General features: G+C 39.1%; 1 protein-coding gene across 8 annotated transcripts in view; it reads right to left on the reverse strand.

Moving 5' to 3' along the window:
* Positions 1-18,860, reverse strand: part of EHBP1 (EH domain binding protein 1) — a 233,093-nt gene that overhangs the window by 166,662 nt on the left and 47,571 nt on the right. For all 8 annotated transcript variants that reach the window (XM_075706824.1, XM_075706821.1, XM_075706820.1 and 5 more), the window contains exon 4: positions 10,103-10,156. In XM_075706824.1, the coding sequence (XP_075562939.1) occupies positions 10,103-10,156 (54 nt within the window). The remainder of the gene's footprint in view (positions 1-10,102; positions 10,157-18,860) is intronic.

Here is an 18,860-nt window from a genome sequence, read left to right on the forward strand (position 1 = left end):
AGACCTGGTGGTTTCCTATTTCGGGCAGTGCACCACAGGATATTAAGATAAACTTGTAGAGCCTGGTGTCCATCATGCTCAGCCTGCCATTGTGCCAATCAGCTACACTCCCAGGAAGGACAGTCTGATTAGTTCTCAGTTCTGGTCTACAGAAAACACACCAGAAGCAGAAATATTACTATTTAACAACACAACGCAACAGATGACTTTATCATCTTCAGGCTTTAAATTCATCGTATTTGGTATATTGTTACATTTCATTTTTCAAGCCACTGGAAAAATGTAAGAAATACTGCTCAAGTACAGACTACTGTGCTCACAACAGCAATCTTTGAGCTCAGGGTTGCAACTACGTATGGGTCACGAATTTGGCAGAAGTTCAGTTTACTCTCGTATTTATGCTAGTATGTGGAATCACAGAAAATACTGAACAGCTACAAGTTGTCATTTTATGGCAGTTTATTCAATGCCATTTTCACGCAGTCTTTCCAGCCTAATGTCAGGTGGCCACCACACCTAAGCTAAACCAGAAAAAGTTCATTTATGCTGCCAGTCAAGATTCAAGAAGCAATTTGACCCAGATATAGATAATGCAAAACAATGAGAAAGAAGAAACTTCACATAAAAAAAACCAATACAATGGTTCGGTATCAATTCAGAATGAAGAATGTGCTGGGAGGGAAAAAACCTTGAATGAAATGGCACCAATTAAGTTATGGAGGTCAATTAATTTCCATTATATTAAACTCTATTAAGACAGCTAACAACCGAAGATAAGAGGCTGAAGGCAATAACACTCGGTGCTATTACACTGCCATGCTTTTCCTAATAACAAAGGTTTTCAGGAAGCCAGAATTCTTATTTTTCTGTCAGCTGGCTACTGTTCTGCTGGTGGCCACTATTTTTAAATAATACGCTGCGAGTTAAATTGCAACTACTTGCATTACAATCCTATCCAGTTACTTAATGCAGAGCTACATTTTACACAATAATGGCTATTTTAATTCTTTTTTGGCACATATTTCTATACCTTGAACACTTGCAATTGCAAGGTATTATCTCAAAAGTCAACCAACTTATTCAATTGGACTCCCAGATTATCTGCCTTTGAAGGTGACATGTCAAAATATTTTTCATTAAATGCATTGCCATTTTTTCTGTTTTCCACACTGAATATTTTGTACTACACGGCTGCAACATATGCTGTTCTAACACTGTACAGCTACCAGGTCAAAAATGAGATTTATCCATCATAATGTTGCCCCAGACAGTGGCATTTTACATAATGATATTCTGAACTGCATCGAGAGCAAACACATCTCCGTGACTATATGTAAATGTAAAAAACACACCGTGACACATAAGCCCAGAAAAAAAGTGGCAAGCTGAACAAGCTTAAAAGTAAATACTTTTCTATTAAAAGACAAGTTGCCCAGCTCAGCTTACACCTAGAGTATGATTAGAACCCCACTGTAAAACAATTACCAAGACACTCTCCTGTATTTGATGTCTGAAAGAGAAACGACCTCATGCAGACTCTGTCTCTTGTGTGCGCTGGCAAGTATATTTTACTGCTGATTTTCTATGAATAAACATATGCTAAGAGTGGGTGAAACACACTGCTGGTTTTAAACATGCCTAATGTAGTATTAGAGGTTCATTTCCAAAGCTGTCTGCCTTTTTTGTCAGCTCCTCCCTCCAGCTGGCAAAGAATACCACTCATAGCAACTCTCATCAGCTGTCTTGCACAGTACACTCATCTATAGGAGACACGTTCTTCTAGCTGGAAATAACCCTCCCCAAAACCTAAACAAAATGGTTCTAGCAATTTAGAAAACAGTTGTACTTTACTATAACCATATAAATTATATGTCGTCAAACTCATTCCATTGTAAATGTTATGGTGTACCACACGTATTGAGCTTATAAAGCTGGAGCCTAATATCCAGGCTGTTCTCCCCAATGCCCAGCAGCCTCCTGTCTCCATTTGCGAGATCCTCTTGTGTAATTGTAGCATAAATATCAGAAAATATGATGTCTCCTTATTTAGAAAATTTTAAACTGAAATGCTGTAATATAGTTTTCAGAAGTGCCTTATCATCTGCCAAATTATATCTGATACAGATACACTTACTGCAGTTATTAGCACAGCACTAGAAACAACAGTATTTAAAGGACAGTTTGGGCACTATATTTCATTTGGGAGATAAAGATCAATTAGCAAAAGAAAATTTTTATAACTATTTTTGAAAAAACACAGCAGAGAAGAGTTGGATAGACTCACATTTCATACTCTATTTTACTGATTCAAGATAAATAAGGTATTAAAAGTGTAAAAAGTTAATTAGATATTAAAAGTTCTTTCAAGAATTCATCTAAATTCTCATTTAGATAAGATTTTTGTCATCTCACAGCTCTGGTTTAATAGATTATTACATATTAAAGATAAAAAGGATTAGTGGTGGCCCTAATTTCAGGTGATCTGGGCACAATATTGTTTTGGTCAGAAGTAAAATGTCCATTGCAGACAGCAGTACAGCGTGAGCGAACACGATTTGAAGCAACTAGCAAGCTTTGCTTTGGGATATGGGGTGGTTGCATGTCAGAATATAAATGAATGGACAGAGCTGTTCAGAAAAGCTTACACAGCACTCGCCCTCATGATGCCTACCTCAATCCAGGACCGCTGGTGCCTCCTCTGTGTGTACTGTGCCACGCAGAGGGGAAAACACTCATAAACCACCCCCATCTTCCATGCCTTGCTCATGTAACACTTGCGCTAAATACAGGTGCCAACTTACTTGTCCTACAGCATTTGGTGTAAAATTTCTTCAGCAGAACTCGTGTGCAATCCACTTCCATTATCTTCTGTAATTTTCAGAGACAGTGCCTAATCTAAGGGGGTTTTTAAGTGAATGACCCCCGTAGGGTCGGTACAGACAGACAGGAGACCCACCCACTCCTGGACATCTATCCTAAACCAGGATAATTCCCTTTGTGCACAGGCCCCTCTCCCACAGCTTACCAAAGCCAAGACCCTGCCTCTGATTGTGTTCTACTTTTAATTAAAATTGCACAGAAACGCCATCGTGGTGCACATAAGAAACAACGTGTTACTGAAAAACCACAGGATCAGGCCTCTAGAAAGATTTCCTACCCTGTCTCCTTCAGAGCCAGGGCAGCCAATCAAGACAATTATTTCTGCAAGTTTTGCTCCAAAAACCTAATCTTGGAGGTTTCTCCACTAGAACAAAGTGCTAAATATTTAATGTAAGCAAAACTAAAACAAGTTTTCTGATTCTCTATTACATTTAAAGCAGAGCAAGAGTGGGATGGCTGACAAAGCAGCATTTAATTCCTACCTATATCTGGACCAGAATACCCAGCCTAATTTACACAGACAGTCACAGTTCACATAATCACATACAGCAGAATATGACAGGGGAATTAAAGGACCAGGAAACCATGTCTGAACTATGAGCTTCCTATTCTAAATGTATTAAATGCAGACATTTAATTCAGAAAAAGGCTAACCTGGTCGGTTCTCATTTTAAGCAAAAATTTATTTTGAGCAGAAAATACAAAACAAATAATATAGCCTTTTTGATTATTTTTCTTAAATAAAGCAAATAGCCAATTTAAACTTAAGCTCCCACATGCTAGAAAGATGCACTAGATGGGATAGCCAAGATTTTGTAATAAATTCTGGTACAGCAACCGATCAGCAAATAAGGAATCATCTTATTCTGTATGCCAGTCTTTTTCCCCAGGTTCTTTCTGCAAATGGTGTTGACAGTACTCAGAATTTCAATTCACTATAGTAAGCTGGCATTTGCCTCCCAACATTTATTTCCAGAAACAGGTGGGAAGATTTGATGTCTAGACTTGGGCTTTTTTTCTGATGTAAAGCAAAACTTGGTCTTGTGAAGTTAGTGTCACAGCACTGCTATAGTAGAAGGAATTTAAACACCCTGTATAAAAGTCTGGTTTTACCAAAATTCTGGGCTAATTACTGTTCAAATTCAAATGAGCTGCTATTTCTTGAAAAGCCCGATTTGGAAAAACAACATATTCAGAGCTGTATCTGATGAAAACTTAACTTCTTGCTAATAGCTCATTTTATTGTATCACATTTAAAATCGCTCACCTTTAAGACTAGAAACAAATAAATTTCTACATCCCATCCACCTGCTCTCTTCTTTCCCATTACTTTCACATTATTTATCACCTTTATTTGTGTTGCCATGCCTAAAAATAACAGATGGGCATTTTAGGAAAGAGATATACTCTCTCCAAACCTGTGAGTGATATAACATGATTTAGGGCATTCAAGACAAGGAATAATCATAAGCAACCATGATACAGTTGTTTTGGGTTTGGGGTTTTGGGTTGGGGGGGGGGGGGGGGGGGCAGGAAATGACCCAAAACAATGCATTTGTACCAATAAAATGAAACTAGATTATGTCAAATGTTCTGTAACTTTTGTTAATGTTTCTTTCATTTCAAGGCTTTGCCGACATTTGAGCGGAGACCAGTTCAGAACTTTTTTTGGGTTAGGGCTCCTGAAGTTATGCAAGAGCAACAGACAAAAGGAAAAGACAGATCTCATTTTTCAGCTTAAATTTGTTATTCTTTATAACTGCTTGCTGTAGGCTAGCGTGAACAGCAAACACTAAATTCATTTTTTCTCAGTTCAGCAGCTTTGTTGGACATATTTTCCTGGAGAAACCACTTAGAATACCCTTATTGGTTAAGGTATAAAAAAAAAAATGACTGGAAGCATGGATGTGTCTCACAGAAGGATGTACATCTGACAACGAATCACTGTCAGACTTGAAAGGTTGGCATGGTTTTCTTCACCATTCATTACCTTAATATTCAAAAACGCCCTATTAGAAAACAGTGGGCTAAAAAAGGGACATCAAAACATTTCAGAAGACTATCTAGAAAGGATAGATGCAGAAGTGAGTTCAGTTTCCAAGATCTCAATACAAGAACAGCTTGGAAATTTAGGGCAATGCTTCACCATGCAGGTGATGGTGTGCAGGTAGAGCTGGGCCGAGAGCCTGAAAGCAATGGGCAGCACAAGGAGAGGACACTGAACACTCGCTCACACAGATGAGTCCTTAGAAAGAGAATGCTGCTGATCTGCTAATGCAATCAAGGGAAATGAAATCCCACATGTAACCACTATCACATTATTGTGGTTGATTAGTCAGAGGTGAAAAGAAAGGAGGGAGCCTCCAGCCACACAGAAAGCAGAATCTGTTCTCCATAGCTGTAATTGGTAAGACAAGAAATAGCAGCCTTAAACTGTACCAACAGAGATGTAGGCCAGAATGATTCCCAGCAGTAAGGATAACGGAGCATTGGAACAGGCTGCCTGGAGGTGCTGCAGGGACCCCATCTTGAAAAGTTTTTAAAAACAGTTTAGGCAAGTGTTTGCCTGGAATGATGCCGCCTTGAGGCAACAGGACAGGCCAGGTGAGGCTGCCCCCAGCCCCAGCCTAGATGAATCTATGAGCAAAGCATCAAAAACAGATGGGGCATTTTTTTCCATTCATCTGCCAAATTAGTAGGTCAGGGATGACCTCTTCTTGTTCGCAAAGACCATGTTTTAATGGCCTGCCATATAAAAAGAGGGCTGTGGTTAGTATCAGGGATGCAGGGATGACTGCCAGTGCTTTGATTACACCCGTGCTACTGGAAAGGGCTCACTCACCACAACCCTGGGCCCTGGAAATAACCTATATACAACAGTGAAGCACAAGGCACAGGAGGGAAGATGGAGAAGCCTACTATGGACCTTGGAATATATTAGTACACCATTTATTAGCTATTAGAGATATAAATCTGGGCTCAAAAACCATTTTCGACAAAAAGCTGGAAAAGTTGTTTCATAAACCAAATCTTTTACCCTCTGAAAACATCCTATGAATTTTTCAGTTTTGTTTAAGAATGTAGGAGGTAGCTGTCTACATAGCGTCAGCAACCAGGCAAATGTGATGGTCCGTCCTCAATGGATGTTCTTATGTGCTTTTCCATGCTTTGAGCATGGTAGGAAGCAAAATGACATTTTTGCATCACTTCAGCTACCTTTATTTTACACTAAGTTCTTGTACATAGAGCCAGTGAAAGGTTCAACATATTTGGACCAATTTAAACCGCCACTCTTTCCTCCTGTCCCTTTCTTCCTCCATTAGCTAGACAATCTGCGGAGATCTAGAAATATAGCCCAAACTTCAGGTCAGCTGAACTGTTCTTAGAGATGCAGTCTTCATTTCAATTTGACTAAAACTCATCAGCTGCCATCCTCCTGGCATCTCTGAGGGGACACTTAACAATTGCCCCAACTCAGGCTACTTCACTTGAAAACTATTTTACTGCTAAAAGACAAAGATGTATTTAGAAACATGCACTGTTCTTTTGCTTAAATGGGAGAGCATGGAAACCCTGCAGAAAATTTGATGGAGACATTAATACTGTTTGTGAGAGTTTTCCCGGGTACCTATAGAGTTTCTTGCCACATGGAAGCTCTTTGTTGAGCACTGGTACACCAGAAACCCCAAGAAAGCAACTCATAAGAGAAATCAGAAGTTAATGCTGAAAAAATGAATACTCTAAGTTGGAGCTCACACAGTGAAAGGAACCAAGTGTGGAAACAGCACATATTCAAACTACCTGTACAAGCAATGAGAGAGAAAAATCACTGACTAGAGGAAGTGGCTTATATTTTTAAATGGAAGGCAATTAGGCCTTGTTCTCTAAACTGAATAAGCAAAATAAACTAATGCCAATCTGTAAGATTTTGAAAGCCTATTACCTCTCCACAGATGGGTAAGTCTTATTCTTAGCTATGAATTTCTTGTTCTCCACTTGCAACAGCTAATCTGAACATCCAATACTATTATTTGGAAGAGCACAAAAAACAAGACAACTCCTAAGAACTGCCTCATGAAGAAAAAACAGATAATCAAATACACAAGAGTGTGGTTAAACAAAGATGAAATTAGAGACAAGAAAGTAAATATACAAAGAACGCAGCTGTAAAGGAGGTAAAGACATGGGAGAGGCTGATGGAAAATTAATATCAACATCTAATTATTAAGAAACCATGCTATGATCAAATTATTTATGGATTAGACATATAGTAGATGACAAAGGCTTACTTACTAGAATACAAATACAGAGTGACTAAGACATTAAAAATACAGTTAGAAAAAACCTACAATAACCAAGGCGATGGATCACAAAGTACATGTATTTGCAGGACTAAAAAAAAAAAAAACCCAAACCAAAACCCCAAAAAACACCACAAACAAAAAACCCCACAACACAAAAAAAACCCAAACCCAAAACAAGCTAAAAAAGCCCCACAACAAAAACCCCCAAATGTCTTGCTTCATTTTCGTTTACAGCATGGTTATATTGCACATATCACCTCACCGCTACTTAAAAATTCCTCTGAAAGTCCAGAATAATCTTGTTTTGAATTTGGTAGCATCTGCCAGCAGAAGCATCAAACTTCAGCTGAACATCTCTTCTAGATGATCTTTGCTCAGCCATACTGAAGCATTACAAAATTATTTTGGAGATTGACTTTTAATAGTAATTAAAAAAAAGCTCAAAAGAAATGTTTTTAGCAGAATTCAGATTGCTCCATTATGAAAGAACGTCCATAAACTTTTCAGGCTTCAGTATTTTGCGTTCTGAGTGTTGCTAACCAAGGAGGAAGGGAAACCCTGCAGCCTCTGAGGGCAGAGAACATACTTGAACAAAAAGGAGAAGCCCCCAAAGGACTGTAAATGTCCCTGCACTTCTCAAAGGTAACCTGTCTTTGTCAGGTTTGATGATAAATATGTTCCTTTAAAACCAGGAAAACCATATGTTAAGCCTGAAAGGGGTAAATGTCGACAATTTAGGGAGGGAGGGAGGGAGATCAACCTCCTGTCTCCCCAGCTCCCAGATTTTTAAAAATCAGGTGTTTTGCGCTCTGAAATGTCAACCAGCCATTGGATCATTTGTTACTTGCTCGAACAGATGAACCTATTTTCATCCACCACTAAGTGGAGCTGTTACTCTTGGAAAAGAGTTTCTGCATCTCTTCAAGTATATTCGCAGACCAGATTTTTTTAGCAGTATCTACAGCTTTCAGTAGTGTTTCATCTTAGGGGAAAAAAAAAAAAAAAGAGAGAGAGATTGAAAGCAACCAGTTTTATAGTTGGTTTAGCTCTCAATAATTTTTGCACTAAAACTATTTATTACATTTATTATTCTGATGATAATATTTATATATCCTCTAATCCAAGGATAAACATCTACCTACCAATGACTATTTGGCAGTTCTTGTGGGATGAACTAATGGCACAACTGAGGTTGGAAAGAGCAAGTTGGCACATAACAAAAGATTACTGCATACTGATACATACTGGAACTGTCTCCCATCTGTTTTGGCAGAGGCCATGTTTTGGGGCACAGCAACCAAAGCAACCTCCCACCCTGCAAGCATTACTGCAGCTCAGAGAATATTTGAGGCAGAGAGCAAGAACAGCATGCAGTAGATGTACTACTGCCACCTCTATATATCATACGATGACATGCAAAAAAAGGCAATGTGTTATATAGGAGGACATGAAGTCTACATGCCCACTATAAACTTCTGCAAAAAATCTGCTGCAACGTCACAGGAAATCCAACTATACCCAGAGGGATTGGCTGAGAAATACACTGACATTGTTTTATCCAGAGCTACTTGTACAGTGACAATTGGTGATGGAGATTTCCCTGATTAAAATAAACTAAGTGAGAAAGAAAAGGAAACTCCAGGAAACAGTAACTAAACTGTGTTTTGTGTTCCTAAGTCTCATAAATGAAAATAGAAACTTGACATTTAAAACCAAAAGTATAAATTAAGCACTTTGCTTTCAGCCCTTTTAAATGTTCAGACACTGTCAATCAGAACAAACCTTACCTTTGGACATCCAAATCACTTCTGATATCAACAAGAAAGAAAAAGCAGCATTTTGGGGCAAAAAAGGTAACATGCAAATTCCACTGCTTCCCCATACTTCAGTGGTGTGCGGTACTACTATGACTTGGTAGAAGAGCAATATATTTTTTGTTTAAAACAACATAAATAAAAATTAAATCATGTTACTGAGAAACAGTCCATAATGAAACTATATTAATGAGACATAAACACACTGTCTTGATACCACAGTCCTTCTAAATATATTTCAAAAAGAAGTTTCCTCTTCAAGGAAACTCCAGGTAAGCAGCTCCCCCATTTTTCAGCCCGGGCAGCCCCAGAGTGGAAGCTGCAGCCCAACACAGAGAAAGGAAAGGCAAAAAAGTACTTCGTGAAGCACTTGCTCTATGCGATGTTAAGCAGTGCTGCTTGGCAAGGTGTGTTGTTTGTGCAGCCCTCAGGAGCTCAGCTCTCTGGGAAGTTCTGAGAGCTCCTGACTCAAAGGAGTCAGAGATTCACAGAGGCCACTGACTGGGTGCACAAGAGAGCTCCCCCGCACAGAGATAGTGCATCTGGGATCTCAGGGAGCAAGGGGGCATGTCATGACTCTCTTGCTTTTCGCTTAGGTGACCATGGCTGGTCCCATCTCTCCACCCTGCCTCAATTTGCTCAGCTATAAAATGCAGGTGATGAAACTGTGCTCTTCACTAAAGAGCAGCATTCAAAACCGGGAAGGGTGCGCTGCCATTTGGGATGTACAGATATCATAACCCAGCTCTGACTTGTTCACTCCTCTGCTCATAGAAAATAATGTGTCATAACCCATAAACCGGTGAGTCATAACCCAGCTCTAACTTGTTTACTCCATTGCTCATAGCAAAATAATGCAAGGAAGACTAATGCTTACAGGGAAGGAATTTAAGCAGTGTAGTATAGTACTCCCCTCTCCTGTATTTTAATTGTAACATAACAATAGGTATTTTAATAAGCCTTTATTACTACAGAGCAAGGCTTTACTGTGGTTCAGCAGCTCAAATTTTACTCAAGCCTTTTTCAGCATTTGGATGCCCTTTGATCTTTTAAATGATTAAGTCTTACATGTATTAAAAAAACCATAACAACATTCCAGCTTACATTCTCTATGACAAACGTCCATTCTTTGTCTTCAAACTCTTCAGCATGGGGATCCTAGAAAAACAAACCAGAGAACTTAAGTCTAAAAATAATCCAGGGTGCAAGAAATTGTAACTCAGCCAAGATTTTCATATACTCATAGAAATATTTTTACCCACTGAAGATGACAGAGGGAAATATTTTAGTTAGCTAGGATGTAGGCTTCAATGGAAGTCAGTAAAATGATGAGCAAGTTGGGGTAAAAGTGACAGTGAGGATTTGATAAAGACTCCTATAGATACAAACATGAGGTTGCTTCTGATAAAGGCCTATAATTCTTTTTCCTTTGATCCAAAGAAGGAAAAAAAATAATTTCTTTCTCTAATTCTGAAGTTCCACCTCCCAAATAAACACAACAAATCTACACCTTGCAGAGACCAGTGGAGGAAGCCACTGCTCTGACCTGGTGTCAGAAGGCATACACCTATAGCAAGCATCACCCCAACCTCCTCATGCCCAGACTCCATCAGCACAAGCAAAGATCCGAAGTCACAGCTTCAGCACAGTACCTCATTTCACTGCAAATTTCTTAAATACCTATCCTTACTTCACAACATTTCTATTAACATATGAGGATCAGAACACATTTTCACCAACAGGAAGATAAGTAACAACGAGGTTCATATATTTGGCATTTGTTTCCAATTTAACGAGCTTTCAATCTGGTAGAGTGGTCTGTATTGTTGTTGTCTGAAACTAAGGTAATGGTGGAGACATTAAGTCATCCCCTTCATGCCTCTATCAAGGGTCCTACTTACAAAAAAAAATTTTTTTAAAATATCATTAATTTATCATCCAATTCTAGTTCTGAACAAATGTAACAAAGTAACTTCTACTCCTCTCGCAAAACAGCTTCTCACATTAAGAGAATGTGGCTTTAGGCTTTCTTTGGACGTGAAGCCTAATTTTCCTATACCTCAATTTTATCCTATTATTTCTAGTTATAGGAAACCACTCAATCACTCCATTGCCTCTGACACTTGCATGCTATAGAGACTTGTAGATAAATGTCACATCCCCATAATCAGCATTTGCCATCATCATATATGAGACCCCTCAGCACCTACAAAGTTTTCTTGCTATTATTTGGAGTCTGCTCATGATACTACACCAAGCTCTGCACCAATTCCATCTTGCTGCTGTAAATTAACAAAATGGATCAAGTTATTTTGCTTCTACTTTGTTTATCTCCATTAATCCTTTCTTTCCAGAATGCTACAAGCCTCACATTCAATCTTTTCAACTCATCTTATCTTAGTCTTTGCTTTAACCATCCTTGTTTCACTTAGTTTTGCCTTGAAGTCAGACACACGGTGAGTAGAGGTAGTGTATCGCAGTACTACAAATGATTCTTTTAACTAGTTCTCATCAAATAAACAAAACATTTTGTAAGTAACAAGCTTACAGCATAAACAACCAGCAAAAATAATTATTTTGTTCTTTTTTCCAGCACACAAAAAACTTCTAAACTGGGCTCTTAAACCTCCTCTTTGAATGAACTACAATAACATTTCCAAGAGGATATCATCCTATCTCCTCCAGCACGGTCCCTCCTACAAAATCCAGCAAAGTGGGTTCACTGCTCTGCAGACTTCCTGTAAAACACTGGCTCTCCTTGCAGAAGGAGTCCTGCTGGGCATCGACATGCTCACAGAGGAAATTCAACAACACATCATACCGCTGGCACCGTCATTAGCTACAATCACAGCCGTCATATGCAAGATGCATTTTAAAATGCATTACTTCAACAATGGGATATAGATTCAATGAAAAAAATATGTTACTAGAAACTTATGTCAAACCTGATGATTCATTTTGATATATGAATAAATCTTTTTATATTTTTTTTAAAAATCAGAATAATTTAAATAGTGCAAATGAGTGTAAGAAACATACTCTACTATTAGCCATAAGGACAGAAGAGCAAGTAGATACATATGAAATTACACTGAGGTATCTCCATGTTCCAATTAATGTACTTGTAAATATCAGATTATGTAATTATATATCCATCACATTAATCAGGTTTGTGGAATTCTGCATTATGTAAATAAAGAGCACAATACCGGCTGTTTTGCTGTATTCTAGATGAATTCTAAAGATACAATTTTCTGTAATCCAGCTATTAAACACTTACCATTTTCAAGAGTTAACCTGGGGCAATTACCTTTCTGTTTAATTGCTTCCTCTGATACAGCATAAAATGACATAATGAGATTTAATGGGATCATTAATCACTTTATGTTTTAATAAGCTACTCCATAATAAGTGAATAAACTCTTAAATATTTCATCCTGCTCCATTTTTTCATAACTCCCCCAAAAGCTATTAATGCAAGCTTGCAGGTTTACCTAAACCTGCTTGCAAAGTCAGGGCCTAGTATTTTATCCCATGTAACAAAACAATGGTTGTTTTGTTCATGCAAGGCAATAATCTATAAAGAAAAACAAAGCTCCTGGCAATCAAACTGATTCATACCTCTGAAGGCTACAAAATCAGGTGCTCTGCTGAGTATTTCTGATAATCTGATAGAGCAAAATAATACTGTATAATGAAAAGACTTCTTAATATTCAACATTTTAGCATGTACTTGAAAGTGAGTTGTGAACACTTTTGAAAAATAAGCGCGAGTGTATTACCCCCAAACTCCTTACCAACTACCCAGAACAAAAAATAAAAATTAAAAGCTTCAAGGACTTCTCTAATGCACAGCCTTACCACAAGTTCAGAGAGTATGAAATATGCGAAGATACGGATACTTTGCATATGTGTAAGATATTTCAGATTTAAAGACAAATCCAGATTGTTTTTAAAAAGCCACATTTCTTGTCTTAAAATGCATCTAGAAACTGAAAACACTGAATAAGCTCATACACATAAGCCTCAGCATTTCCTTGCAACAGACACGTAAGTGGCTTCACTCTTCTCACTTAAAATGCTTTTATTAGAATCCCAGGGAGCAGCATGCATAGTCCTATTTCTAGCTAACTTACAACTTTATTAGATAGTCAGTGTTAACAGATGCTTGTATGATTACAGTTAGAACACAGTTTCTATTGCAACCACCATTTCACCCTTTGGGCTAACATTTCCATGTGTGGTCTCCATAAAAAGCAATGTTTCTATAAATCTGGCTAATCTTTCATTTTATTTTGGATTTGAAGAGGGTAAATACCAGTTAAAAAAACCCGTAACGACACATACTTCCCTCACTGGCTAACCCATATTCTCCATTCATTTCCCACACAGAACTCATGCAGTGAATTTAGCAGACTATTATTTGAGGACTATACAGCTGACTACTCTTTAGGGGAAAAAAAAATGCCATTGCAAAGAACAACCACCCTAGGAGTAATAGTTATAGCAGCCTTTGAAATTTTCACTGTATGAAAGCCCTCCCTGATAACACGGCACACCAAACCTCACCTCACCTGCAAGCAGATACAAGTAATCACTGAAAATACGCAGCTGGAAACACCTAAAGATACGAGTTATAAACAGACCTCATTCCCATCCTCCTTCCTGAAAGCAAGTGATAATGAAAATTACCTAAAAAGCTCAAGGAACAAACTGTCTCCAGCATTCTTCTCAGCCTGAAACTGCCTCATACCTCGCAGCAACATGAAGGGATCTGGCAAGGGCCATTACTTTTGATAATGCTTATTTTCTTTACCCATATACCACAGATGCAGAACTATACTCTGTCCAACATTCATTACAGTTTTACCTTGAACTGAAAACTGTGAGTATTTGGGCAAATATGGTTTGTTGTTCCTCCTCATTTTATTGTGTAAAAAAGAATCACCATTCTTAGCATCAAGAGATGGGCCCTATTTTCCTGTTTCTCTTTCCATATGCATTTGCTTCTCAGTATGACACTCCTTTTCAGTATCTTCAACCAAGTTTTAGAGCCTTCTTTTTTTTTTTTTCCTTTTTTTTCTGGTAAGATGACTTTAGCATTCAAAAGTAATGCTCGGGTGCGAAGTCAATAGTAGGGAACTGTGCAAAGGACAGGACATCATTTTATGGTTCTCCTACAGTAAGACTCTCAGATAATCATTGCTCCAGCTCTCAAAGTCAGTAGAGCGCTTTGGTCCACCAGTGAAAACCTAGCCCATCTCAGATTTTTCCCAGTAACTGTGTTAACTACTTTTCTAGAGATATGCTGGCCCTCAACAAGCTCTGTCCTACAAACTTTTCTCTGCAATCCCACCCATTAGCTTTCTTTCTGGGACCCCATTCTGCCGATCCACAGGCCAACTCCCTGAAAACAGACAACTCTTCTGGGCTCAGGCAAGGGAAGAGCAACAAGGAATGTGTCTGTCACATTTTTCTGTTCTCTGTTGATCAGTCCATCATCAGCCCATTCCGCAAAGAGCTTTGTCAAGGACTAAATCTTTTCTGCAGTGTATAAGGTGGTTTCAGAAGACTGAAGAAAGGTAACCCTTCTCCAATAGTTTAGGTTATCTTCAGAGTTATTTCTGCATCTCTTGCAATAGGAATGAAAGACATATCAGTGAACAAGGGACTGCTCCTTCTCCTAATCAGCAGCCAGAGCAGGTGGGGAAGATCTTCAGACTGTTAGTCCCTTCCTTCCCTGTGCCTCCTCCCTAAGCTTTTCTGGTTTTTGAAGCTTGTCTTTCAATTAGATCACGCCATACCAGCCTTCATCTTCGGTCTTTCTTCTTGGGGAGTAACTACTTAAGGACTGTCATATTGAATCAGATCAAATTATGACAAGGTTTGTGATCTTCCTCTATCAGTGACCTATAGCAGATGCTCTGGGTACTCCAGCATCTGTCCTCAGCTTTTGTACTTGGCTGTTTGAAGCTGTAGAAGACCCAATATTTGACCAAATCCTTTTCACTTTTAATGCTGCTTACAGAGGTCTGATTAGTCTAGAAAAATCACATACCACTCTGGTCAGCTTTTGTTGAGCTTCCAGAAAGCAGGAAGCTCTGAGCAGACCAGCAGAACTGTCCCTGTACATCACCACACCAAGCTCACAAAGGCTCACACTTTCCTGTAAAGCCTCTGGGCTAGAAAGGCAACAAGCATTGACTTTTTTTTTTTAAAAAATATGTTTTTTACAATTAGTTCCCACACTAACCCTGGATATTTAATTGTTTAGTGTGCAAATGTGCTCACTTCCCTGAGCTTATGATTTTTCTATCTGACACACAACATCTTGTCTTGCCTACAGGACTGTTTTTCCCTCCTATGGAATATTCTCCATAGTGTCCAGTCAAGCCACTGGTCTCTCCTAAACTGAAACAACTATGTTCTGAACCTGGATTGGTTCTTTGTTTCTGGGAAATGGCTTTATTGGTTTTAGTTTGGGGTTTGGGGGTTTTTCCTTCCCTGAGACAATGGTATGAGCTCTGCTGCAGTGTTCCTGCTACTGCATGGCCAGTTACTGCGCTATAATCAAAGCACATGATTGACTCAGGCTTTCAAGAAAGATGATATGGAATTTATTCTGAGAGGTATGTGGGGACAGGAATACTTTCAACAACACAAGCCTCTTCTTATCATCTATTTTATTCTTATTTTACTCATAAATATTTTTTGTGTGCTCAGAAAGCTATGCCTTTAAAAATGTCTTTTTCAAACTTTGGAATGAAGAGCTGGTAATCTTCCCTGTTATTGCAATAGTACATCAGTGTGATAAGCCATGCATATTACTGACAAAACAAGTGTTTTTTGTAATCCAATGAAGCAAAGTCCATGCTTACTCCCGAAGAACAAACATTTTTACTTGGGAAGTTCACTTTGCTTTTAAGCTAGAAAATAATGATGTTGCAATTTAAATCCTCATAGTACAATTGATGTTTACTTACCTTTGCTAAAAGCACTGGGCTCGCATAGCAGTAAAAATTTCTTATTTAAAATCTCTCCCAGTTGATACAGGTATGTGTTTGTGCATAAAACCACAGAAAAGTATATAAGCTTTCATATATGATGGTTAAACCTTGTTAATGCAGGGACTCTAAAAATGAACTTCTGGAGTGCAACCATGGAAACAACAAAAAAAAAAAAGGGAATTCAGCTAGCTTTTCTGGAATTTGTGGATCTTTCCATGAAAGCACTACAAATCATGGACTTAAAATGCACAATAGGCTTATTGTTTCACAACGCTTCTTTCTCCCCATTTTAGTTGAAAAACCCAAGGCATAACCAAACATCAATGTAGAGCAAGGCAAAGGAAGAAGTTAAACTTTCAGAACAGATGGAACTTTTTATGTAATTAACACTTCGGCCGGCTGGACGGGCAGGAGCTAGAGCTAGTCAAGGGAAGCTGAATCAATATATTCATTTGATGCTTTTCCCCACATGACTCCAGAGCATTATGAAATTTTACCAGCAGCCCAGAATTAAGTAAAATGAGACCAAAAGGTTTTATTTATTTGAAATTAAAGTTTTCTAAATTAAGGTTATAGTCTCTTCAATACTTAGCTCCGCTTGCCTAAGAATTACAAATGTACTGTTGGAAACAAGCTAACACCCAAAATAGGGATGTGCAGATAATGCAAAGTATCTCGTCTGTTGACTGATCACAGGCACTTTGCTAGCCAGCTCTCAAGTGTCCACGGGTGACTACTGGAGAGGATATTCTTAACATTCTCATCAGCACTTGAAACCTCGACTTATCTCCTAATCCTACCAGCAACACATTTCAGCAGCCACTTACGAATGCACAGCCACTACTGTGTGAATCATTTCTCAAAACATGTAGCTGTCTATTCTGGAGTCCGCTCTTTCCCTTCCCTGCACTTCTATTTCAAACAGCACCACTGCGCTAATTTGTTATCTGCGATTGCTACATAGCTCTGTCAGAGCAACCTGTTCCCATCAGTGGGCTCCACCAGTGTGGACATGGACTCAGCAGCTTCCCTTGGCTTCTCAGGTTGTAATGAAAGAGGACAACTACTGTTTGTTAAACAACACAGCCATGCTAAGTGTACTTACTGCAAAGTGCCAAACGTTCAGCACTCTCCTTCACAGGGGAGTGGCTCTTAGAGGGACTTTTACAGAACTGCAAGATGAGCCATCTGTTTTTCCGAAGCTTTACTGCTTTCATTGTTTTCGCCTCCCTCCTTCCAGAGGAAGGAACGATATAAATACCCAACTTGTAAGTCAGCTCCCAAAAAGGCTGCTGCAGTGTGCTATTACATACTTCCCTTCCCGCTACCCTAGTGCTGACCAGCCAATGCATCAGCTATGCAAAAAATAGCTAGTTCTTTTTGACCCTCTTTGCCCAGAAAGTACCAGCTACAGAAATGCCAGCTCTCCAGGTGTTAGGACATACCCCGTGCTACAGCTGAAGTGCTTCTGTAGCACTGAGCCAACACAGCCATCAGAGGACTGGGCACAGCACAAACTGCGCTAACACCGTATTCTGCCTGCAATCACATATCACTCACAGCTCATTCATCCAGGCAGGCTGCTGGTCTTGCACAGATACAGTGCTCTGGTGCATTACCCAACTTGCTCAAAAAGCACCACTCTGTACCACACCTCTGTATCCTTATAGAGAAAAAGGTGGTTTTGGCCACTTACAGGCACTCTTGTTGGAGGAACCAGAGGATCAATTAGAGCAGATTTACATAAAAGCTGCCTGACAATATGATGCTTTGTGTATGATCTCAGTATTTTAATTATAAAAGCCTGTGCTTGTTCCCTCAGAGATCAGCGTATACCACTCCCAGAAGGCACAGCCTCTGGTGTTATTCACGCTCCTTCCTCTCCTCCCAGAACAACCCTTGCAATGGGGAGGCTCATTTTTGGGGAAAGGAGGAGGCAGTCCAGTGAACGGATCTGCCTGCAGAGTCACAGTGCTGGGTAAAATTAAGGCTAACCTAACACTGGCTCCAGAAGCCCTTGTCTCCCTTCACTATCTGGTCCTAGCCCTCACACTCACTTTCAGTGGCACAACTACAAGTTTGTTGTGCTGTACTACAAAATACAGTCCTGAAGCACTGCAGGTACGAATAAAAAGGTAGTGTGGGATGGCAGGAGAAGGCTGGGAGACACTTTTACTCCAAAGCCACAGCGTCACAGAGCTGCACCCAGAACAAACTTTATTTCTCATTCTTCATGTAACATGTTATCACATACACAATCAAGAATTGTGTACATCTCTGCTTCACTTTAAATGTTAAAAATATTAAGTAACATTTACTGTGTTACATAACCATGTTCAGATTATACAGACACACAGCGTAGTCACATAGTGGTGTTAAACTTAATCCAAGTAGAGGCCCTTGAAGCATGCGAAGGCAAACAATTTTTGCTAGTGAACTTTTGAACCTCAGATTAAGACTATGTGTCTGCTAAGAAGAAAGACAAATTTATGATAGTTAGCATCACTGGCAACCTGGGAAGTTTCTGTTTATTGGTGATCCCAAGGACAAAAAAAAGGCGGGAGGGGACACGGGGGGGGACGGGGGTGGACACGACAGAGAGAGAGAAACCCCCTTTTTAGGCTTAATGAACCAAGTAATAAATTCACATTCTAAGGCTAACCAGAAGCTACCTCTAAGCAGTTATTGAGGGAAGTCCCCAAGACAAAGACATATAAATATTACTAATTAGAAAAAAAGTATGTTACTGTTGCCCTAAGCTGTAAAGGGAGCAATTATATGTAAGAATAACCAGAGTGTAGCTGGAGACAACAGAGTAAAAAACAAGAAAGAACTAATGGAATGAAAATCCCAGA

Source organism: Pelecanus crispus, chromosome 3 (assembly GCF_030463565.1).
Source record: "Pelecanus crispus isolate bPelCri1 chromosome 3, bPelCri1.pri, whole genome shotgun sequence".
Classification (NCBI taxonomy): domain Eukaryota; kingdom Metazoa; phylum Chordata; class Aves; order Pelecaniformes; family Pelecanidae; genus Pelecanus; species Pelecanus crispus.